Genomic DNA, 25,685 nt, shown 5'->3' with positions numbered 1-25,685 from the left:
CTATACTATGTCGATTGTTGGGACATGAGAAATCTTGGGCCACTCACAGCCGTTCTCCTTTCTACAATTTTCTGAGAGATGTGGACATCCCCCCAATACCCGCAATCCCTTCAGTTTGGAGAGGCGTTGAATGGTTGTTGAGCTTGGCAGATACTTAAGATTCTTACAATTATCAATCCCAAGATATCGAAGAGAAGAAAGGTTGGCCAACCAATCTGGCAAAGCTTCCTCAAATCCCTCTCCCCTGAAATCACATATTTCCAATCTCTCAAGGGCAGTGAGGTGTTGGAGTTGATGCGGTATACTCTTCAGTTTATCCCATCCACTCAAGTTGAGGTGTTGAAATGAGTTTAAAACTCCTATAGGAAAAGCCTCCAGCTCCTCTGAGAAACCACCGATGGCCAATTCCTTCAGTTGGGTGAGGCCGCCTAAGCAATCATCGTCTGGGAAATTACTCAAACTCCGACACCCACTGACTTCTAAATAAACAAGAGAAGGCAACATGCCAATCAATACTGCTGATCTTATCACAACCTCTTATCTCTAACCTTCGAAGGAAAGACAATTCTTGTAAATCACTGATATGGATAAGCTCCCTGCAATCCCATATGTACAATTCCTCTAGAGATGTGCAACATTGTAGTCCACTCGGAAGAGCTCCCAATTTCAAATTATACATCGACAATATCTTCAAAGAATATTTCAATTCTTGAAAATCACCGGGGATTGAGATCAACTCAGGGCAGCCATCTATATCCAATTTCACCAGAGCTGTGCAATGTTGTACGCTTGGAATGGATGCCAGCTTTGGACAATCCTCTATGCTCAAAAATTGAAGAGACGTGAAGCCATGAAATTCACCAGACAAATATCTCAGTTCCTCACATCCTGCAATTTCAAATTCTACAAGAGATGAAAGGCCGCATATTGGAATGCTTGTCAACTTGCCACACCACTCAATGCTCAACTTTTCAAGACAAGGAAATACTTGATCACCTTCTCCACACGGTACCATCCATTCTTCAAGACCATCCAGACCCAACAGCCTGAGTTCTTTTAGTGCTGGAAACAGTACTTCTTCGCTGCCACTGCTACTGTAGAACTCATTGCCTATACATATCACATTAGGCATTCCACTCATCTCTAGAATCTCAAGGCGAGAAAAACATCCAAGTATTGGGAGTTGTCTGCAGTTGCTGCAATCTTTCAATCTCAGCACCATCAGATTATTGAGCTGCAACATAGACATCCATGATGGGAACTTTTCACCACAGTAACCCTCAATTGTTAAGCTTCTTATGTCTGGGTGAGGCTGGAGAGCATCCAGCACATCCTCGATGTTAACACTGCTGTTACCTTCATCACTCCATTTAAACACCAATTTGTTCATTCTTTTTTCACGCAGTTTTGCCTTCTCGGCATCTTCTCTGTCTCTCACTCGCTCAAGACACCATATCTCCAATTCTCCTCTTAGCTCATTCAAACATCTCAGCTCTTCAATTTTATGATCTGGACCCACAACGAAGATTGGCAACGTTTGTAGACGTGTTAAGAAGCTCACATCAGCTGGCACTAGGTTTTTATCATTAAAATGAAGGTGTCTCAAGCTGACTAAATTTCTCATTTTCTTGGGAAGCTTTTGAAGCCGAAAACAATCAGTGAATCTTAATGTTTCCAAATGGTAGAGCTTTGTGATGGATTCTGGTAATGCTTTGATATTTGTTTGTGAGACATCAAGATATCTCAAATGTCTCAGCTTGCAAATTGAATCTTGTAATTTTGTGATATTAGACCGTTGCAATTTGAGAGTTCTCAAGCTTTTGAATTTCCAAGACTGATTCTTCAATACATCAACCATTGAGAAAACAGTACGCAACTTTCTAGCATCAACCGCTTGAAATGTTGACTCAACATGCCCACAAGAAATGAGATTGAGATGAAGAACATGAGATGCACCATCAACAGCCGAATCCGGCTCTGGATTTAACGTTTCTGCTTTTGAGACCTGTAATGCAAGATCATGCACAAGATCATGCATCTTGCAACTTGTTACCATCCCATACTCATTCCTTTCAACATCTTGAAAAAGGGAATTTGCAAGCAAGTCGTTGAAATACTTGTTGCCCATGTCTTCCATCCTCTGATTTGATGGCCCAAGAAAACCTTCACCCATCCAAAGTTGAATTAGCTCTTCCCTTTCAATTTCAAAATCTATAGGAAAAATGGAACAGTATGCAAAACATTTTTTCAGTGATGGAGATGACAGGTGATCAAAACTGAATCTCAATATATCCAAGGCTTCATTTCCATCAGTGGAATGCCAGAATCTATTGCTTAGAATTGACTCCCACTCCTTTGTCTCCTTTTGGCGCAGTGTTCCTCCCAAAACATTAGCAAGCAATGGAAGCCCCCCACATTTCTTTGCAATCTCTTTTCCAATAGATTCCGAGTCTGCAGCTAATGGTGCTCCGCCACCGCCACTCACTTTTTGCTTGATAATGGACCAACATTCATCATCTGATAGTTTTTCTGGCTCCAGCTGAATCCCATGAGAAGTCTCCATCATGCTTGCTACTTCCTTAATGCGGGTTGTAACAACAACAGCATTCCCATTTTTTGCTTTTAATTTTTTAACAACCCCATCCTTCAAACCATTCCATTTATTACGATTACGATTCCACACATCATCGAGAACAAGAAGAAATGTTTTATCTTCCAGCTGTTTCTTAAGGTTTTGAAGAATTGCATCAATATTCTCCAACGCCCCCGTAGTTTTATCTATCGTTTGCAACATTTCTCGTAAAATCTTCACTTCATCAAAATGATTAGAGACACAAACCCATATTGTTTCATCAAAAAGCTTTCTTTCCTTGACTTCTTTATAAACATTCTTTGCTATAGTAGTCTTTCCGAGGCCAGCCATCCACACTATAGGAACAACCGAAAGGACATGTTGGGATTTGGTCATCCGAGTCAGCCATTCCACAACTTTAGAGACATCATCCTCCCTTCCTACTACAACTGCTGAGGTGTCAGCTGAACTGTCAAGGAAGGAATCTGTCTGCCGGGGTGGATCTCGCCTAACTTCAGGACGATTTGCCAATCCAAGATCACCGCCAAGTTTCAGGATTTCATCTAAGGCTCCATGGATCCTCTTAACTTTATGACCCATTTTCCAACGGAACACAATAGGTTATGGAGTGAAACAAGATCACATACCTTTCCCTTCTGTTCATAATCAAACTCGTCTAGAACATCTTCAGCATCATGAGCTACATCTTGAAGCTTATCCAGCCAACGCTTCACACCATCTTCTGTCGCTGGCCTTGTTGCTGCATCTCGCAACACAGCTCGAATCATGGTCAAAGAATCTACGAGGTTTTGCAGCTGTCCATTCAGTCCCCAAGCAAGTCCGATCCCTTCAGCAGCTATGGAAATCATCCTTCGCAAAGACTCCTCCACGGCAAACGTAAGAAGAAGTTCTGCTGCCATATTGTCTTGTTTTTGTTTGGGAAATCAAAGAACGGGAAAGAGAGAAGTATGCTGTGAAATATTAAAGAGAAAATGAAGGGTGTTTTGGAATGGTGATCAGATACATTCAACTTTAAAACAGAGGGCAGTTGGCATTAATTGATTGATTGCAGGTGGCAGCATCTTCCACGAACCACTACTGTCAAATTTGCAATGCCAACGCTAAGAAAATGACCTTTCCTTTTTTTTTTTTTTTTTTTGATAGTAAACGAGATAATTATATATTAATAAATAAAGCAGCCCCATCAAGTAAGTGGGGCTGAAAGAAAGATAGAATACAATGGGAATATGAAGAAAGAAAAGACCAAAGTGAAGAGGGACTTAATTAGTTAGTCCAGTTCATAATACATTCAGGATTTCTAAAAAGATTTGAACCTGTATAGCTGAAATTTGTAACTGAGGACTTCAACCAGAAAGCCAAACGGTGAAAAGTGAGATCAAAAATCATATCCCAATCAGGAGCCTTGGATTCGAAGATTAGGCGGTTGCGCGCTATCCAAATTGACCAATACAGACCTTTACAGAGGAGGGTAATAGCACGTCGCTGAAATTTTCCATTAATCAATCCAGACCATTCCTTCAGATTTTGATTTGGGTCTTTGTGCAGACAACCTGAGCACCCGAACCATTTAAAGAAACGACCCCAAAGAGACCATGTTATATGACACCAATGGAAAAGATGATTAATTGTCTCGGTTTCCTTGCAGCAGAATGGGCAGTGAGATTCCTCATAATTAATGATTCTCCTCTCAGCTAAAAAACTTCTTGTACTCAAACCTCCATGAAGAAGAAGCCAAATGAACACATCCACTTTTAGGGGGGCATAACCATTCCATAGCAGAGTAAGGGAGTGATTATTTTCAGTGGCCGATAGACTATCAAAGAAGAGGCGACCTGATTGAGCTGAGTACATGCCAGAGCTGTGGAATTTCCATAACTTGCAGTCTGCACCATCTGAGAAAAGGAGACCACGCTGCACCTCTGCGATCAAGCTCTCCCTCTGGCAGATCTCACGAGGCCGAAGGGTTCTTCTCCAGGATAGGTTTAAAGATGCATATGTCAAATTGTATATATCTGCAAGGCTGGTGTTTTGCTGCAAGGAGAGGTTATAAAGTCTAGGGAATAAGAGCTGGAGATTGGTTGCAGAGCCGAGCCAAGAGTCAGTCCAAAACCGGATGTTCCTCCTGTCACCCACCTTGAACCCGACATTTGCATGTAAAAGATTGGCTATGTTTTGTGTTGAGAAGATTGCCGAAACAATGCCATGCCAAGTTGGGGATAAAGAACCTGCAAACTCAGGGATACCATTTATAAAGTGAGGTCGGTATTTTAGAAGAATGTGTTCTTGCCAGCCTCCTGCCACTCCATTGTCTAGATTCCATAGCCATTTAAAGAGCAAAGCCAGATTTTTGTTATGGATGGATCCCAGCCCGAGACCACCAGAAGATTTATCCTTTATTACCTTGTGCCAAGCCACCTTAAAAAGGCCATGAGAAGTTGAGCTTCCTTTCCAAAGGAAAGACCTGGTTAGAGAAGAGATGGCTTTAGTAACACCCTTTGGCATAGCAAAAACTGACATGTAAAACAGAGGAAGAGAGCTCAAGACTGATTTAATTAGACATAACCTTCCCGCCATGCTCAAAAAATTCCCTTTCCATGTGAGTAGCTTTGCTCTGATAGTGGACAACACTGGTTTCCAAGTAGAGAGTCTGTTAGGATTGGCTCCAAGAGGTAGTCCAAGGTACCTAATCGGGAAAGTATCACTACGACAGAAGACTGAGTTCGCCAGGCTAGAGGTGTAGTCGTTGTCCAAGTTGATACCTATTAGTGAGCTTTTATAGAAGTTAACTTTCAGTCCGGAAATGATCTCAAACCAACATAGAATCCTCTTGGCATGTAGAAGAGAGGGAAAATCATTTGGCAAGAAAATTAGAGAGTCGTCGGCATATTGCAAATGAGTTAAGTAATGTCTTGGGGTAGTCTGTAAGCCTTTGAAGTAACCTGAAGCTGATGCCCTATTGAATAAAACTGTCAATCCCTGAACTGCGATGTCAAATAGGAATGGAGAGAGTGGGTCCCCTTGCCTGAGACCCCTCTCCAAACTAAATTCTCTACTAGGAGAACCGTTTATCAAGATGGCTAATTTTGAAGTGGATAAGCATTCGAATATCAGCTTCCTCCAGTGTGAGCCAAAACCCATGTATCCCATACTTGTGTCAATATGTTCCCATAAAATTGAGTCAAAGGCTTTATGGAAATCTACCTTCAATAAGAGGCCATGCTTCTTCTTGCTGCGTACACCATGGACAACCTCATTTGCTATCATGAACCCGTCTAGAATCTGACGCCCAGCAATAAATGCAGACTGGTTAACACTGATCACATCTGTCATGACATGTCGAAGCCTGGTGGACAGTAGCTTTGCCACTATTTTGTATAGCCCGTGTATCAGGCTTATCGGACGAAAATGGGAGAATATGCTCGGCTCCTTTAATTTCGGAATCAGAGTTACAAAAGAAGAGTTGATACCCTTTGGAAGTTTACCAGTTCTGAAAAAACTTTTAACCAGCATAAAAACCTTTGAGCTGATGATATTCCATACCTTTTTATAAAAACAAAAGGTAAAACCATCGGGGTCAGGGGCTTTGGAACCATCACAGTCCCACACAGCTTGCTTCACTTCTTCCATTGAAGGTGGTCTTTCTAACCAAATTGATTTGGCTTCTGAAATTTTAGAGAACCCCGAGCCTCCCATTTCAATTCTTTTACATGTTGGTTTGCAAAACAAGGATGAGAAGAAGTTGACAGCGCCTTCTTTTATATCATTTGAGGAGACTAGATGACTGCCATTATGTTCAATCTTACTAATGTAGTTGCGGCCCTTCCTTAGACTTGCTGATATGTGAAAAAAACGAGTGTTCTTATCCCCCATTTTACACTAGTTTTGACGAGAATTTTGCCTCCACATATCTTCCACCCTTCTGTTAACCTCCCATTGCTCAGAATTCAGCCCATGGAGCTTTGTTTTTTCGGTCTCCGACAAGGGACGCACTTCGCTTAAGTTTTCAAGTGTTGTGATGGAGTTCTGGATGTCTGCAAGTTTTAGATTTTGATCCCCGAAAGTGGATTTATTCCATTGTCTCAGCTTTTTTCCCATGTTCCCCAACTTCTTAATCAAACTAAACTCACCTGGAAATTCCTTGCAGCTTTCAGACCAGAGGGCCTCAAAATCTGTTAAGAAAGAAGGGTGCGACAGCCAGCAATTTATGAAATGAAACGGCTTCCACCCCCAGTCTACCTCCGGGCTTTGGAGAAGCAGCTGACAGTGATCGGACAGCCCTCTAGGGTAGCGGCAGAGAGATAGAGACGGGAACTGTAGATGAAAATCCGGGGAAGCGAAAGCTTTGTCAATGCGGCTCATAGAACCACCCCTAAACCAAGTGAACCGATGCCCTTGCAAATTGAATTCAACCAGTTCACAGTCTGATATGAATTCAACCAGTTCACAGTCTGATACACAACATGAGAAGAAAATGACCTTTCCTTCTCATGTTGTGTATCCAAATCCATCCAAGCCTGTAGACAACTTTAAAGCAGAGGGTCCCTCCCTCTCCCTATATTGTTTTTGAATTCCCCCTCCAAAATGTTTCTTCATTTCATCTTCTCATTTTCTAATCAATGTGATGAGATTGCTCACCAGATCTGTCATATGAAGTCATACATCAACCACTTCTTCAAGGCTCTCATTTTATATTAGTGAAATGGGAAAAAAATTACCAGTGAACAACATAATCTTCCCCAGCAACTCATTGTATCCATGAAAAGGATACTGTGAAATGAAGCGTGTTTTGGACTGATGAGATACATTGAATATTAAGCAGAGAAAGTTGGCAGCATCTTCCACGAACCACTGCTGTAAATTCTCCATGGTATGTGTTTGTGTGTTGACATTGTTTTTAAAATATTTTTTTATATTTAAAACTTATTTTAGATATTTATATATCAAAATAATATAAAAACATTAAAAAATTAATCTAAAATAAAAAAATTATAAATCGGATAATTTAAAATTTATTTTAGATAGTTATACATAAAAAATTCCTTGATGTTTGATGCTCTTGAAGTGTTGAATAGTGTCTTATTTCACTTGTTTGATAATTCAGTATTATTGTACTGAATATTTAAGATTTTTCACATTCTAAGTTAAATTTTATTTATTTATTTTGCTCGCGTCAACCCATTAAATTTATAATCATGAACATGAGCATAAGATTAAAATAATTAAACATAAAAAAATAAAAATAAAGGTATGAAAACTAACCTCCAATAAATCAAATGCATAAAGATAATATTTTTTTTTTTTTAAAAGCCTAAGATATAGATCAGATTCAACAAAATAGTGAGATAGATTTGTAAAAAAAAATACAATAAAAAAAATCTCATGAGCTAGGGACCAACCACATAGAAAACAAACTCTAAAAAATAAAAAAGCAAAATTATAAATTAACAAAATAATGAGGGATGGATTTGAAAAAAAAATGTAATATAAAAGGCTTCAAAACAAAATAATAATAATAATAATAAAAAATAATAATGATTAAATTTGATATAAAAATATTTTGAAATCAAATGTTAAAAGAGTAAATTGAAAATAAAATTTAATTAGAAAAAATAATTAAAAAATAGTAATTAAAAGAATGACAGGTATGAAATTGAAGAAAAAACTTTAAAAATAAAATAAAATATATAACAATTAAAAATATAAAAAAATAAGTTAAATACAAAAACCAAATAAAAGTATAATTTTACATTTTTGTTAGGAGAAGAGAGACCAAATAAGGAGGAGAAGATAAAAGATGTGGTGGAGGCCAAACCACACATCTGTCACAGGCATGCGTGACACCATTGAGAAGATGACAGCGTCCTCCTTTGAATGCTATTAAAGTTTTTTACACGATATAAAATTTTAATATAAATTTAGATTGTAAAAATAAATAGTAAAATCATAAAATTATAAGAAATTTTTTTAAATGCCATATGTTTAATAATTCAAAAATCAATTTAAATCAATCATGTAATTAATTCAAAAAAACTCATCCATGACAAACAAACCTTGTCTGTGAGTGGCCAAAAAGCTCCAACTTGTACTTCTCATAGCAGACATGAATATGGTCATGATACAATTCCGTTAAGTTAGGTATAAAGCTTTAAAATGCCAAATGGATCAGTAACGGCGAGTATACACGCAGACGTTATATTACTATTATTTTCTATCAATTTATGAACAAGGCAAAGTGCAAAACATTATAAAATACATGGCTTTCAGTTCACTTGAGCCAGCTATGTGTTAAATAAAGATGTTTTTTCAAAGATATTTAAAAAAATGATAATGATTGTTTTTTAAAAATAATTTTTATTTTATTTTAAAAAAATTATTTTTAATATTAATATATCAAATTTAAAAATATAAAAAAAATTATTTAATTTTTTTCAAATTTTACAAAATATAATTGCACAACCTTGCAAAACATATCTTAAAACAGACATGCCAGCAACATCTGCAATTATCTTTAACTATACTCCAAAAATCATTTTCAAAAAATGATAGGTGTAAAATTAAAGAAAAAGCTTTAAAAATAAAATAAATATATAACAATTAAAAATATAAAAAATAAATATATCCTCTTTGAATGTCATTAAAGTTATTTACATGATATAAAAAATAAAATATAAATTTAGATTGTAAAAATAAATAGTAAAATTATAAAATTATAATTTGTTTGTAAATATCATGTGTTCAATAATTTAAGAATCAATTTAAATCAACCATATAATTAATTTAAAAAACCCATCCATGAAAAATAAACCTTGTCTGTCAGAAGCTAAAAAGCTCCAACTTGTACTTCTCATAGCAGACCTTGAATATGGTCATGATACAATTCCGTTAAGTTAGGTATAAAGCTTAAAATGCCAAATGGATCAGTGACGGTGGGTATACATGTAGACGTTATCGTATCTAAGAGAATAATAATGCTTGTTTTTTAAAAATAATTTTTATTTAAAAATATATTAAAAAAATATTTTTATTTTATTTTTTAAAAAATATTTTTAATATTAATATATCAGATTTAAAAATATAAAAAAAAATTAATTTTTTTTCAAATTTTACAAAATAATAATTGCACAGCCTTGCAAAACACACCTTAAAACAGACATCCCAGCAACAACTGCAATTATCTTTACCTATACTCCAAAAATCATTAATGTTATTTTCAAAACTCTTACTTTGGACCCCACCTAGACCAAGATGCATTGCATCCTCACCGTCCATCCAGATCTAAATATCTAATGTACGGCACTGCAGCAATGTATTTGTTTTTATTAAATTCGTAAAAACGGTTTCAAACTCGTGATTTCACTTTATTTTACCTGATTTTAACATAATTTTATATGTTTTCGAGTTTTTAAAATAATTTTATATATTAAATATGTATTGGCTCATAATATAATTTTATGAATCAACTCGTACTAATAACAATTAAAGGTTTAAAAGTTGTTTTACTGTTCATTTTAAAGGCGCAAAGACAGCTTAAGTATTTTTGTTCCCCAGTGAATAACACAATGACGAATTTGTCAAATAAAAGAAGACAAAAATACCTCCAGAGCAAGCTTAAGTATTTTTGCTAGGAGGATAAAAAAATAATTACAGTATTATGATGAACATTACGATGTGTCCCAGTGCTACAAGAATTTTACCATGGCAATCAGTTTTTTTTTTTTTTAATTAATATTAATAATTGCTCATCTGTTAAATCTTCTTCATCTGTGCTACAAGATATTTAAAACTTTTCACATTCTTAGTTAAATCTTCTTCATCTGTTCCAATAAACTAATTCTGATTAATTGTATCACCACCTCCGATTGTAGCTGTTGGAGCAGAACCTAATTCTAGAGAGGAAAAAGAGTGGTCAGATTTTGATAGAGAAGAAAAAAATCTTGATTGACTACAAATTTGATTTTAATATGGACGAGCTACTTTTAATTACAAGAGTTTCACATGAAAACTCCATAAAGGGACAGATGATATTGCCGCTGCTGGTTTCTGGTAATTTTAATTCTGGTAATCCTCTCAATTCCATATTTCTTAACTTTGGGAATTTGAATTTGATATTGCCGCTGCTGGTTTCTTCACCCATAACCCCCTCTTCATCTGGTCTTGTTCCACCTATTATCTCCTCCATCTTCTCACAACCTTCAACTATAATCTCTTCTAATTTTACAAGGTTTGGCAGCAGGACAAGAGGGAACAACTTCTTCATACTACTACATCCAAAGCAAAAGAACTTCTTAAGACCAGAAAATATACCGTTGTAAGATGGAGATGGTAGTGGAGCAGAGCGGAACCAAGAAAATGAAACCAAGCTCTCCATGCTATTGCAACTAACAATGTTGATAGCCTCCAGTTCAGTTGCATTCTTTATTAGAGATAAAAAATCGCATAAACTTGTTGCATCATCATAACCATCAATGTCCAATCGTTGAATGTCCTTTGGAAACATGACCTGAAAACCTCCGTCTCTGTCGATACTCAAGTTACCCCAAACAATTGTTTTCCTTCTGGAAACATCATAATCATAATAATAATCATAATCATAATTATCCAGTGGTCCTGCAAAAATTTTGTATGTGCTTAGTGATTTGGTTTCATCCCGAGATTTGAGATACTCCACGTAGTCTGAGTAACCTTCAAAATAGCATTCCAAACGTTCCAACTTCCTCAAGCATGCCACTTCCTTACCTTTAACTGTTATCGGAACATATTCTGCTTTTCTATTATTAGTTCTAGGAATCCACTCCAATACAAAGACTTGAAGGTGAGAGAGCTTAGGTAACAACCCATTAGGAAACTCCTTTTCACCACATCCCATCATTCTAAGATACCTCAGGTTGCATAGACATTCCATGCCTTGAGGCATCTTTTCAAGTGCCCAAGTACAAGAGAGATCTAACCTCTTCAGTGTCCAGAGCTTTTCTAATGATGGTACATGCCTTAACATATGACAATCAATGAGCACTAATGCAGTGAGACTCACCAATTCAGAGACAGAATCAGGTAGTTTTGTAATACCTATATAAGACAGATCAAGAACCTTAAGTCCATGCAACTGCTCAAAAAATGAATCTGCAATAAATTGCAACTCTGAGTTTCTACATAGCAATAGAGTTGAAAGACTGGGACACCTCGGTGAATGGCTACAAGGAATTTCTTTAATTTGGTTTTGCATCATTGAAACTTTAGTAAGATTCTTTGTCCACTCCTCTGCATCCGGCAATTCTCTTAACTGTACACCTGCTTTAACCATGACTTGAGAGTTCTCTTGTAGTATTTGGATGGCCATGTCCCTAGTCAAGTCATGCATCTTGATAATCCATTTCCCAGTACTTTTACTTTTCATTTTACTTTCCAATAGGCAGACTCTTTCGAGTTTATTCAGCATCGAGTGGCCTTTGTCAAATGCTGCCTCCCTACTTTCCAGCCCTTTTATCACTCCCTCGTCAATCAAATAAGCTATCAAATCCTCTCTACGGATCATGAAGTCTTCCGGGAATAATGCACAGTACAAGAAGCATTGTTGCAGTTCTGACTCCTTTAAGTGCATAAAACTAAATCTCAGTACGTGGAATACCTCAGGCTCCATATCATCTTTCCTTATTCTTGATTGTTTCAGGTCCTCTAAAGCATTCCTCCACTCACATCTGCCATCCACTCCCCTCATGGTTCCGGCCATTGTTATAATTTCAAGAGGCAAACCAGCACATTCACTTGCAATAGATCTTGCAATTTCTTCCACTTCTGGAGGAATACATCCATGTACCTTCATGAACAGAGCCCAAGCTTCTTCCATTGAAAGAGGCTCCACTTTGATTGTCTTCTGGCAGAACATCCGCTGACAAACTCCAAATGATCGAGTTGTAAGAATTAGTTTGCATCCCTTCACTTTGATAGGAATTCCCACCTTATTATAATCAAAACAGTCCCACAAATCATCTAAGATGAGAACCCACCGCTGTTTCTCAATTAATGCTTTTGACAGATTTGCAGCCCTTTTCCTCTCGTTGTCTTCATTTGAAAGATCTAAATGAAAGTATTTTGCAATAAGATTCTGCAATTTATAAACACTGGAATCCTGCGATACCGTGATCCAGTGAACATGAGGATAAGTGTCACGTTCTTGTAGAAGCTGATTGTAGATATGTGTGAGCAATGTTGTTTTGCCCACACCCCCCATCCCGTAAATGCCAATTCTTAACGAGGCTTCAATATCATTCATTATCCACGACCGGATAGCATTCTTATTATTTTCAAACTCTCCACCTATTAGTTCTTCAGTTAGAAACACATCTCGTCCGCTCTCATCGCCAACAGGTTGAAGACCTTCACGAGAGCTATCTCTCACAACAGGCTGCAAATGTTCTCTAATCATATTCTCCACATCAATCATCATGACATCATTGTTGACTGAGGAAGAAGATGGTTGATCATAATGCCTTTCAAGGCCAAAACACAGTGGATCTGTTGGTTGGGACAAATCTCCTCTAGGCTCATCTTCATTAACTGTACGCCTCTCAGGAGAGCCACCTCTCACAGGAAGCTGGCTCGATTCCATGATCGTGCCCTCAATCCTATAATCTTCCACGGACAAAGGTAAGTTCTCCTGAGCATTTCTTTCACACTCTTGCTCCACTTGTTCACCAGGGATCAGGTCTCTAGGAAAACTAGAAACCCTATCAAGCGGAAAATTTCCAACCATGTTCACTAGTGGAGGACAAAGTTGATCTTCTTGAGGCTCATCGTGATTAACAAGTGGCCTCTCATGAGAACTACCTCTTACAACAGGCTGCCCAGTTACTCTCTCCAGATGTTGCCCTTGTGGTGCCACATTGTCGACTTCAACATGTAAGCTAGCAGGTAATGGATCTCCTGGAGTCTCATTTGTGTTGCCTGTAAGCCCTCCAGAAGAGCTAGCTCCTGCACCCGGCTGCGCTACTCCTCCAGTCCCATTCTCTATATCATCCTCCATTAACCATCTACTGAACTCTTCCACACTTCTTCCAAGTGGGTGACCCATTCTATCCGCTGCTTGTGTCGTTCCTGCATCTCCTGCCAAATTGTCGACTTCATTGTTTTGTTCTTGTGGAGTGGTTGAAATGGCATTATCATTAAAATTGCTTGAACTTGCTATGCCTTTATGTCTTTTGTTGCCACCATGCACAGCTTGAAAAGCTGCTTCTTGAACGTCTTCAGGCACTTGTCTACAAATTGCAACACCACGCCCTTGGACTCCTGACAAATGCCATTTGATCCTCGTAACGGAAGTAGCAGCAGCAAATTTATAGCCACAAAATTTACAGTTGAAACGACCATCATCCAGCTTCTCAACACGATCCCAAAATGGATCATTCGGTCTAGCCATTTCACCGCTTCCTTCTTTGGCCCTTCAAACATCAAATAAAAAATTGTCAAAAGTAACGCATAAAAAATGGATGTTGAATTAATTGGAAAATAAGAACTCAATCTTGAAATGAAAATTTAGAGGAAATCATTATTTTTTAAATAAGTCTGTGGCACTGATGCACCCTTCCTTTTCATAAACTGTAGTAATGAGTCGGTCACTTATCCTCTTTGTTCTCTCTACAGCATTGTAGCAACTGTGCGGATGCGGACCTCCCCAGTGTGATGACTTGTGCCAATTATCTGAAGTTGCCACCTTACTCGTCAAAAGTAACATTTATTTCCTCTCTATCTTCTGTGGACTATGAATATACAAGTTTTTTTATGCTTATATTTTTGCAGGACAAGATGAAAGAGAAACTTCTGTATGCCATAACAGAGGGTCAAGGATCATTCCACCTCTCGTAGCCATCACTGGTACATAAATTTAGAATTTGTAACTATTAGACTAGGTGCTTTTGCATATAGGTAAAAGAATGAGTGCTGATAGATGGTGGTGGGTATAATGGGTTTTACAGGAATTGGAGAGGAAGCTCCTCTATTTGCAGGCTACATTTGGTGGGATGTGTACATAAATGGAAACCCGGTAGTTGATTTACTCAAGGTTCCGGAAGCTGTACAGAGAGGAGGAAATGATTTCTGTTAGATGGGCTGCCCCGTGTGCTAACACTTCATATGCACAAATCACTGTATCTTAGATTTAGGTAACTCTTCCTTCTGGTGCACTGAACAGTTTTATAGCTATCTCTTGCCCATTGAAGAATTGTGTACGAATCAAACTAATAAGAATCAGACTGTACGAAGAAACCCTTATTCAGGCAATGTAAAAAGGTTTGAAACTTTTTAAGGAAGCTAATGGAAATTCCATTGGTTGTTAGAACCTTACTATTCACAACTCGAATATCTCGATTCATTGACGATTACAAGCAACTCAAACACATAATTTAAAACAGATGGTATGAGTCCATGGAAGGCAGAATTTAAAACCTTTCCTTTGGTAAATCTTTCTATTTGAAACTCAAACCAATTATAAATTAAATTTTCATAAGAGAAAGGAAAGTGACAACAGTGATTTCCATATTGTTGGGATTATTACTTTTTTTTTTTTTTTTTATTAAAGCCAGGAGATCTGGTAGTTGAAGATAGCTTATGTTTAATAACTTGGTATTTTTCATTTGTTTTAGAAGCATGCAGTATGTAATCATCCTTGGATAATACTGGCAATTAAAAGTCGGACTCCATTGCATCCTTAGAATTTTCCATCTGGTGAATGTATTCCCATCAGCTTAAAAATCAATCTCTGCCTTTGACTCCCAATACTTGCATATCCAAACCTGGAGGAAGAGGAGGAGGCGGAAGAGTGAGGGGGCAAAGAAAACGACACCGCCTTCTTCCTCTTAGAGTATGCGGGTTTTCTCGGTGCCTGGTTTCCAGAATTTGGTGACATATTGTTTTTATTATTTTTTAATACAACAAATAAATAAATGTAAATCAGTTCAATATAATTCTTTCCCAATATTACAACTAATAATGATTTTTTAAAATATATTTACCAAGAAAATATGCAATAAGGCAATTGTTATGCAATTCTGATCTATAATAGGGAGATTCAGATTCCAAAACCAGACTTTCTCACCGTACACAAATAACCATCTTTCGAAACAAATCTTGAATCTAGCGGATATAAAAAATTATCTTTAACAAAAAAAATCCTAAAAATAAAATCACATATAAATTCTTCATTATTAATTATTGGTTTTGTAAATTTTCATTTGTTTCAAATATTAGGGACCCAATTGATGAGTTTTGTTTTACCTTGCTCTTCTTGATGATGTCTTGGCTGACGTTGTTTTTTCATATTATCTGTAAATCCACCTGGAATCTAATATATGTATTAAGAGTTTGTTTTGGTAAAGTAATGCAAGTGATTTTTTAAAAGTGTTTTTTTTTAATTAATATTAAAATAATTATTTTAGATTATTTATTATTTATTTTTTATATTAGTATTATTTTGGATTATTTATTATTTATTTTTTATATTAGTATTATTTTAGATTATTTATTATTTATTTTTGATATTAGTATATCAACATTATTAAAAATAAATCTAACAAAAATAATTAATTTTTTACATTACTAATCCAAATAAGAATTTGGAAGCTGGAATAAGAAAACTCAAGAAAAAGAATTTTTATTTGTGTTTGGCTTGCATATGTGAACTATATATGCAACAAGTATTTACGAGTTAATTTGTGAAATTAGGGATAAATTAACTGCAATGTATTATTAAAATGGATCTATTTATTAAAGATAAGAAATCATCTCGATATATAACAAATTTGTTAAAAATTTAGAATTTGCTGTAATTAACTAAGTTCTAAAACCATCTACTTTGGTGTAATTTCATGTGATTATCCACAAGATTATCATTTTATAGCTAATAATGTCAGCCCACAAGAATTCCAGCAGCACTTGTAATGTTGATGAAGATTTTATTTAGGTGCTGTGAACTGGTAGGAAGCATAAGAAATGTTTATCACTTGCAAAAAAAATAAAAAATAAAAGGTAAAATCATATTATAATTGACAATAAAAACTCTCTTAAACTAATTCCCTCGTACTATTTAACTTTTGTTATTATAAAAATTAAAGCGAAGAAAAGGCGTATTACATTTCTGTAAAGTAATCAGTTTTCCAATATCAGGTGAATGGGTCACTTCATACTAAACAGTTTGAATGATTCAAAATCAATACTTAAAGCCTCGACAGGACAGATCAGTCTGCCAACTTTCATGCAATGAACTGCTCACATTGTCAGACAGCCTTTAATCAATAAAGAATGAAATGCTTTTAATTACTATATACAATTAGAGACCTCGAGCACTAACAAGAATTCTTAGAATGTTTGCAAACTTATCTTGTATGATTTGAATGGAAGAGCAACTGCAATTCAACATTGAGCCCTCAACGGATAATTCACAATCTTTAAAATTCATAGATGATTACAGACTGAAAACAAGAACTCAACATACAGCTTTCTGTGGGTGGTTATGCTCACACTTTCTGCCAGCAACTAGTCTCCTTTCAATTCTGAGCTTTTATCCCATGTGATGTTGCATTTTTCATAGTTATATGCAGTTTGAGACTGTAAGATCCAGGTTGTGATAAGAATCCTCTGGCATGTAATTTTAGATGGCAGAAAAAGAATTCCTACAGGCATTTGCAACTACCCTTTCCTCTCCTGTGCCTACATGTATCCAGTGCAGTCAAAGAATGATGAGTCACATAACAAATGGTGCCACAGTTGTCGATTTTTCCAGAAGCCATTGAGGAACAGATCTAGTGAATTCAGATATTCTGTTTGCTTACTGATCACTTGGTCTGGTCAAGGAAGCAATGCTAGAAGGTATAGAGATTCAGATATTCTGAACCAGTGTTCATTTACTCTGATTGGCCTATTTGTTTTTGCGTTTCAAAAACGTTTTTGAAAAAAATTAAATTTTTTTTATTTTTTTTATTAACTTCAAATTAATATGTTTTTAGTGTTTTCAAATCATTTTGATGTGCTGATGTCAAAAATAATTTTTTAAAAAATAAAAAAAACATCATTGGCATGTATTTTGGCACAAAAAGTTATTTGAAAAGCAACCGAAACCACACTTTGGAACAAGCTAAGAGAGTTTTCTGAAAGTATTATTGTTCACCATAAAATTTGGATAAAAAGATGAAGAACATAGACATATGAAAAACAATATTTGAAGAATTGCAATAACATCATTTCCACTAAATTTGATCCATGTGCATGGTTGAATTATTAGCATTGTTGTAACCCCATTTTTTATTCACTAAGATTTTCTTGAATGTTTTTATTTCTATTATTATTCATAAAAATCCAAAAAAAATTAAGAAAAAAGTTTAAAATTTAAAATATATTTTTCTCGAGTCAACCACATCTTTCCATAAAAACCAATTTCACCGAGTCAATATGGGTCAAACCATGTCGACTAGGGTAAAAAATGAGTTTTCATGACGTTTCGGGTCAATACTGTCATTTTCGGTCAAAAGCATTATTTTTAATCAAAACCGAGTCCACCGGGTCAATACGGATCAAACCATGTCGATCAGGGTAAAAAATGAGTTTTCATGACGTTTCGGGTCAAAACCGTCATTTTTGGTCATATACAATGCAGAACCAAAACACTATTCATGCGCTTGCATTTTAATGTAGACTCACTAAATTTAAACACAATTACTTTAAATTTGTTGAGCCCATATAAGATTGAAAGAAAAAGAATCAAATTGAAAGAAATGGATAAAATGGATGGTAATTTAAAAATAAGCATGAAAAGTTCATTTTGGTCCTCATGCTTTTCAAGTTATAAATATTCAATCCCCCAAATTTTTAAAAATACAATTTTAGTCTAAAACTTTTTTTTTTTGTTAGTTTTAGATTTCTAATTCCAGAGAGGAAAAAAAGTGGTCAGATTTTGATAGAGAAGAAAAAACAATCTTCATTGGCTTTAATATCAACGAGCTACTTTTAATTACAAGAGTTTCATATGAATGCTTACGATTGAAAACTCCATAAAGGGACGGAGGACATCGCATGCGTTGGGAAGCTCCACTGTCTTGCATTTGATTTTTTCATGAGAAAGGATTAAAATGAAGTGGATGTTTTACTCTCTAAATAAATGTCACTTGTCTTTCAGCACATCCGACCTAGTAATATAATAAACACATCTGTCATTAAGTGGACACATAGCTTAAGCTTAATTCATTAAAACAACAAAGCTTACTCTTAATTTAAGATGTCGTCAACTATCCTCCAACAAAACGAACAAAACTTAAAAAGGGTCGAAGGACATCCTTAGCGTTAGGATGCTCCCACTCCACTACTGACTCCCACCATTCTTTTGGATATATATACATGTTTTCAATAGAAGGGGGAGGAGATGGTTGGCCATTTTCAAGCAACGGAAGATATATTGGCATCCTCTTCAGCTTCTGACATTTTATTACTTTAATTGTTTGGAGAGAATCGCAAATCAATTTTGCACTGCAAATGCTTTTCAGTTCTGGTAATTCATTCAATTCCAGTTTTCTTAACTTGGGGAGTTTGAGTTCGCTGTTGCTGCTTTCTTCACCCATAACCCTTTCTTCATCTGATCTTGTTCCACCTATTATCTCCTCCATTTTCTCACAATGCTGAACACTAATCCATTCCAGGTTTACGAGGCTTGGCAACAAGACAAGAGGGAGCAACTTCTTCATGCTCTTACAACCATAACAATGAAACTCTTTAAGAGTACCAGAAAATATACCATTGTAAGATGGAGATGGTAGTGGAGCAGAGCGAAACCAAGAAGATGATGAAACCAAGCTCTCCATGTTATTGCAATACCTAATGTTGATAACCTTCAGTTCATTTGCATTCTTTATTAGAGACCAAAAATCGCATAAACTCGTTGCATCATCATAACCATCAATGTCCAGTCGTTGAATGTCCTTCCAGAACATGACCTGAAAATCTCCATCTCTGTCGATACTCAAGTTACCCCAAACAATTGTTTTCCTTTTGCAATCATATATTGGATAATAATGATACTTATCTAGTGGTCCTACAAGAATTTGGTATGTGGTAAGTGATTTGGTTTCATCCCGAGATTTGAGATACTCCACGTAGTCTAAGTAACCTTCAAAATGACATACCAAACTTTCCAATTTCCTCAAGCATGCCACTTCCTTTCCTTTAACTGTTATCGGAACATATTGTGCTTTTCTATTACTATTTTCAAGAATCCACTCCTGTAATACAAAGACTTGCAGGTGAGAGAGCTTAGGTAACAACCCACTAGGAAACTCCTTTTCACCACATCCATTCATTTTAAGACACTTCAGGTTGCATAGACATTCCATGCCTTGAGGAATCTTTTCAAGTGCCCAAGTACCAGAGAGATCTAACCTCTTCAGTGCCCTGAGCTTTTCTAATGACGGTACATGCCTTAACATCTTACAACCAATGAGCAGTAATGCAGTGAGACTCACCAATTCAGAGACAGAATTAGATAGTTTTGTGATACCTGTATAAGACAGATCAAGAACCTTGAGCCCATGCAACTGCTCAAAAAATGAATCTGCAATAAATTGCATCTCTAAGTTTCTGCATAGCAATAGAGTTGAAAGATAGGGACACCTTGGTGAATGGCTGGAAGGAATTTCTTCAATCTGGTTATGCATCAGTGAAACTCTAGTAAGATTCTCTGTCCACTCCTCTGCATCCGGCAATTCTCTTAACTGTGCTCCTGCTTTGACCATGCCTTGAGAGTTTTCTTGTAGTATTTGGATGGCCATGTCCCTAATCAAGTCATGCATCTTGATGACATACCCTTCCTCAGCACTTTCCAATAGGCAGACTCTTTCAAGTTTATTAAGCATCGAGTGGCCGTTGTTAAATTCTGCCTCCCTAGTCTTTAGCCCTTTTATCACACCCTCATCAATCAAATAAGCTATCAAATCCTCTCTAAGGATCTCGAAGTCCTCCGGGAATAATGCACAGTACAAGAAACATTGTTGCAGTGCTGAATCACTTAGATGGTTATAACTAAATCTCAATATTTGGAATACCTCAGGCTCCATATCATCTTTTCTAACTTTTGATTCTCTCAATTCCTCCAATGCATTCCTCCACTCACGTATGTCAACCACTCCCCTCATGGTTGCAGCCATGGTTATAATTCCTAGCGGCAAACCAGCACATTCCCTTGCCACAGATTTTGCAATTTGTTCCACTTCTGGAGAAAGTGCTACGTCGTGTCCAAGTCTCTCAATAAACAAAGCCCAAGCTTCTTCCTTCGAAATAGGCTTCACTTTGATTATATGTTGGGTACCCATCTGCTGACAAACATTTTCTAATCGTGTTGTAAGAATCAGCTTGCATCCCTTAACATCTTGGATAGGAACTCCCACCTTGCGTAGCTCAATAGCCTTCCACAAATCATCTAAAATCAAAACCCATTTCTGTTTCTTCGTTAATTCTTCTGACAATTTGGAAGCTCTATACAGCTCCTCATCTTCATTAGAAAGATCTAAACCAATCCGTTTGGCGATACTGTTTTGCAATTTATTAATGTTAGTATCCTGTGAAACAGTAATCCAGTAAACATGGCAGAAAGTGCCTGGTCTTTCTCGAAGTTGATTATAAATGTGTGTCACCAATGTCGTCTTTCCCACTCCGCCCATCCCATAGATGCCAATAGTTGAAACTTCATCGTTAATCAACCAAGACCAGATAGTCTTCTTATGGTCTTCGAATGCTTGACCCACCAGCTTTGTCGTTGGTGCTGCGTCTCCTGGAGTCTCATTTGTGTTGCATGTAAGCCCTCCAGAAGAGCTAGCTCCTGCACCAGGCTGCACTACTCCTCCAGTCCCATTCTCTGTATCATCCTCCATTAACCATCTACTGAACTCTTCCACACTTCTTCCAGGTGGGTGACCCATTCTATCCGCTGCTTGTGTCGTTCCTGCATCTCCTGCCAAATTGTCGACTTCATTGTTTTGTTCTTGTGGAGTGGTGGAAATGGCATTATCATTAACATTGCTTGAACTTGCTATGCTTTTATGTCTTTTGTTGGCACCATGCATGGCTAGAAAAGCTGCTTCTTGAACTTGTTTAGGGACTCTTTCACAAATTGCAACACCACGCCCTTTCTCTCCTGATAAATGCCATTTGATCCTTGAAATGGAAGTATCGTTAGGAAATTGACGCCCGCAATACATACACTTCATCTCCTCAACATGGTGCCAAAATGGGTCAGTTGATTGAACCATTTTGCCCTATATATAAAACAGAGTCAAAATATTGAAAAAAATTAATTGGAAAAGGAAAGGTTGAGACTAGAATAAATAAAAAGAAAAAACAATGAATTTGGTATGAACTCCTTAAGGCAAGGATTATAAAAACAAAGAAAGATCAATTTATTTATATTTGGAAACCATTGATGATCCTAACTCCAAAGTTTCTCAATAAAATTTCTACAATAGTTACATGTCAAACTATTAAAACACCAAACTTACACAGTTCAACTCTACAGAAAAAGGATTCAAACAATAGTTACATGTCAAAAACGATAACAGCAACAAAATGAAGAAGATGAAGTATAAATACTTTACCAGGATTCAAAAGAATCTGAAACTAATTGCTGAGTGAGTTAACGTGTGGACGAACCTCAATGTTGAAATGCCGGAAAAGCTGATCTGAAAATGTAAGCACAAGAATATGAGGAAGAGTAGGCAAACTAACTAGTCACCTGTCAAGCTGACAAGAGGCACTCAACAGACAAAAGAAACCTTGAGAGCTGCTGTTTTCAAGATAAATAGTTTAAGTTGATGCAATATGTAAGAACAAAGCTAAATATGAGTTTTGAGTTCTAAAATAGATCAAGCAACACGTGTATAATTAAGTTCTACTTGATTGATCAATCTACAATCCTACTTAATAATTCTACAACCAAATGGGCAAATCTTATTTGAAACAAAATTAGAGGTAGAAAAACAAGAAAAGAAAGTAGGATTTACCTTTCAAGCAAGAAAGATACAGATCAAGAACAAAATACACGATGATTCGATTTAATCAGAAAAAGGAAGCACAGATCATGAGAAAGGTTTAAGAAATTTGGTGAGGGAAATTAGGAAATCAATGGTATACTGAGAGATCTCTCTCTTAGTGGAAGACTAGCTATTAAAAAAGTCACTGCAATTTGCAAGGAACTTTATGTTTTTTTCTTTGGAGAAGTGGCTGGAAGCTACAACTCCACCTATCACAGGTAAACAGCAAGCTTATTTTTAGTCAATAATTGTCAGTCCCTTGTGCTTTGTTTGTCCTGTATGCAAAGACTAGTCTCACTGCCTCCCGGAAACCACCAATGTCACTTTCATGAATCTCTTGCTTTATTTATTCGCACTAAGAAATTAAGGGTACCTTCAGTCCAACTTCTGTGAACTAATTTGGCCTCAGCATCGTCACCTGCTGCACCCATGGCTACTTGCAGTGGGTAGAAGTGGTCTGGCCAAGGGTGAGCCATTTTTGGATGTGGTGCCTTCGACTCATAGTGATTCACATCTTCATGTCTGCTAAAAAATGAAGATAAAAAGAGAAGACACCAAAGCTTTGATGCATGAAAGTGTCACCAAAGTTGTCCTTTGTGTTTTTGTGTGGTTTTGCAAGATTTCTCACTCAATTTCTCCTCCCTCACTTCCCACTCTCTTTGGCCAGCCACGTCTCTAGAATTCTGGAGAATTCTTTCCTTATTTTTGGGTATAATTTCCAGTATTTTCACATTTACCCCAAGATTTCTTTTTATTTATATTAACAAAGATATAAAATGCTTCTTTAAAACATTTTCTTTATTCTTCTCCTACTTACACTTGAACCATAATTTGAAGCGGAGTTTGGCCACCACGCGCCGCAGCTGTTGCAGTGGCTTTCCACTTATTCTTGAGGGTATTTTTGTTTCCCTTCATTTTTTTATATCATATTTTGCATTGCTCCTTAATGTTACGTTACGAGTGTTGTTTACTCGCTGGAGACGAGGAAAACATGTCTATAACTTTTTAATTAAAAAATAATAAATACATTATGAAAATATTAAAACGTCTTTATGATTTTTTTAATTACATAAAATATCCATATAAAAATATTAAACTACCTCTAAAAGCAAATCTCTTTTTTTGTCTTTTCTGAAGCTAAGAGTGTTAATTGAATGTAATTAAAAATTAAAAAAACCTGAATACTATTATGAAAAAAAAACCAAAAAAATGTTTATCACTTGCAAAAAAATAAAAAAATAAAAAGTAAAATCATATTATAATTGACAATAAAAACTCTCTTAAACTAATTCCCTCGTACTATTTAACTTTTGTTATTATAAAAATTAAAGCGAAGAAAAGGCGTCTTACATTTCTGTAACGTAATCAGTTTTCCAATATCAGGTGTGTCGCACCCCAAAAAAAAATCAGGCACGCGGCATCGGCTGGCGATTTTTCTCGTTGTTGCGTTTGCTTTGAATTCGTTTGTGGGAGTCGCCACCTAGTAATTTATTGAGGGCTACTAGGAAACCTGATGTACTGGTCTTGTCAGAGATCATGGGTAAGGGACTGGTTGTGGTTAGGGAAGGTATTAGCACCCCTAACACACCCTACCTGAGATAAGCTGCTTCGTGTTCTGATGTGATTTGAAAATTTAAAATATTAATTAAATTCTTAGGCTTGAATAAATCAGTTATTAAATCCCCGAATATATGTAGAAACTTGTCCTCATATTTTCATGGAAAATACAACTTGATTTTATTTGTCCTTGAGATATTTAACCATATTTAAATTAACAAATAATTATTTTTGTCTTTTTTAATTTTTAAAATAAAAAAAAAAACCATACAAGCACACACAAACATTTCTCTTTTTTTTTTTCTCTTTTTCTTTTCTTTTCTTTTCTTTTATTTCCATCCACATTTACATAAAAGTACAAACTAAAAAAAAACTAAAAATTACACAAATATTACATTAAACAATCTGAAAATTACAAAATAATCCAAAACTATTCAGAACAGTGGCAAACGGATTTCTGGAGTTGCGGAACAGTGTTCAGCAGATTTCCTGGGCTCGGGAACACTGGCGGCGCGTCCTCCCACGCGCCTCCGCCACTGGCGGCGCGTGGGATCACGCTTTGCCGCCTGTAACTGAAAACAGAGGGATCTATTTCGGCGCCCCTCCTTCCTTTCCTCGCCGGCGGTGACACACACCGTCACCTGCAAAAGCACGAAAACCCAACAAACAGTCGATTTTAAATCATTTTTAGTTTAGATCTGCTTCTCTCCCTTCTAATTTTCAACGTCTGCTCCTCTCTGCATATTATTTCGGTTTTCCTCCTCTTCTGTTTCGGATGCCCGGAGGTTGTGGGGGAGCTGTGGTGGTCGGTTGAAGGAGACCGGCGGCGGACAGATCAGCGATCCGTGGGCGTCGCCGTTTCAGACTGCTACTGGAGGCTTCGATCCGGTTGAGGAGCTGCGAAGAGCAAGGGGAACAGCTGAGAGGGAGGATCTGTGGAGGAGGAGCTGCTGCTGTAGGAGGACGCCGTTGATGGTCTGGAGGAGGAGGAGACGCAGGTTCGGTCGGCGATGGACTGGAAGAAAAGAAGTGAGTTGCGGTGGAGGCAGAGGTGGAAGGTCCAGCGGTGGTGGCTCCGGCGTGCTGGGGAGAGTCTGAGCTGGCTGTGAAAGATGAGAAGAAAAAAAATCGGGTGAAGGCTGCCTTGGAGAACTGGTTCGGTGCTGGGGAGAAGGAAGATGGACGGCTGGTTTTCGGGTTCAGGTGAGGAAGGGGAAAATCAGTTGTGGCTGGTTGAAGGAGAAGAAGAGAATGGTTCCGTTGTTGAAAGGAAAACAAAACAAAGCAGAGGATAAGGGGGGGTTGGTTCGGTTGTCTTTGGGTGAGAACCAGAAAGAAGAAAAAAATAAAAAAATTCAAAGTGGTGGGGGGGCTGATCAGCGGCTTCAACGGGGAAAGAAAAAAAAATCAAAATGGAGGCTTGTTTCACAGCCGGTCAAAAATCAAAACCAGGGGGGCTGCCTTGGTTTTCTGATGGTGGC

At 36.8% G+C, this 25,685-nt stretch overlaps 3 protein-coding genes and 1 pseudogene across 4 annotated transcripts in view; all 4 read right to left on the bottom strand.

Annotated features, from left to right (window-relative positions):
* LOC118039819 (putative disease resistance protein RGA4) lies at positions 1–3,492 on the bottom strand. Its single transcript, XM_035046604.2, has 4 exons — positions 3,220–3,492; positions 2,278–3,154; positions 517–2,211; positions 1–428 (listed from the first exon to the last, which is right to left on the bottom strand). The coding sequence occupies exons 1-4, from the start codon at positions 3,490–3,492 to the stop codon at positions 1–3; spliced, it is 3,273 nt and encodes a 1,090-aa protein (XP_034902495.2).
* Positions 3,493–3,856: 364 nt separating this feature from the next.
* Positions 3,857–11,459, bottom strand: LOC140955147 (uncharacterized). The gene is made up of 3 exons (XM_073406944.1): positions 10,724–11,459; positions 6,721–7,014; positions 3,857–6,426 (listed from the first exon to the last, which is right to left on the bottom strand). The coding sequence occupies exons 1-3, from the start codon at positions 11,457–11,459 to the stop codon at positions 3,857–3,859; spliced, it is 3,600 nt and encodes a 1,199-aa protein (XP_073263045.1).
* Positions 11,460–11,473: 14 nt separating this feature from the next.
* LOC118039835 (putative disease resistance protein At4g10780) lies at positions 11,474–14,055 on the bottom strand (annotated as a pseudogene).
* A 4,739-nt stretch (positions 14,056–18,794) lies between these two features.
* The window catches only part of LOC118039829 (probable disease resistance protein At4g27220), an 89,464-nt gene continuing 82,573 nt past the window's right edge, over positions 18,795–25,685 (bottom strand). Inside the window, exons 1-3 of one of the 2 annotated variants that reach the window (XM_073406764.1) lie at positions 22,618–22,821; positions 22,213–22,296; positions 18,795–21,876 (exon numbers count right to left, since the gene is read on the bottom strand). In XM_073406764.1, coding sequence (XP_073262865.1) covers positions 18,862–21,870 — 3,009 coding nt within the window. In that variant the 5' untranslated portion in view covers positions 21,871–21,876; positions 22,213–22,296; positions 22,618–22,821 and the 3' untranslated portion in view covers positions 18,795–18,861. Of the gene's footprint in view, positions 21,877–22,212; positions 22,297–22,617; positions 22,822–25,685 lie in introns of those variants that run through there. The other variant, XM_073406763.1, reaches the window with a different exon arrangement.

Source organism: Populus alba, chromosome 19 (assembly GCF_005239225.2).
Source record: "Populus alba chromosome 19, ASM523922v2, whole genome shotgun sequence".
Classification (NCBI taxonomy): Eukaryota; Viridiplantae; Streptophyta; class Magnoliopsida; order Malpighiales; family Salicaceae; genus Populus; species Populus alba.
The sequence above is the reverse complement of the archived record's forward strand: the minus strand, read 5'-3'. Positions and strand labels throughout refer to the sequence as shown.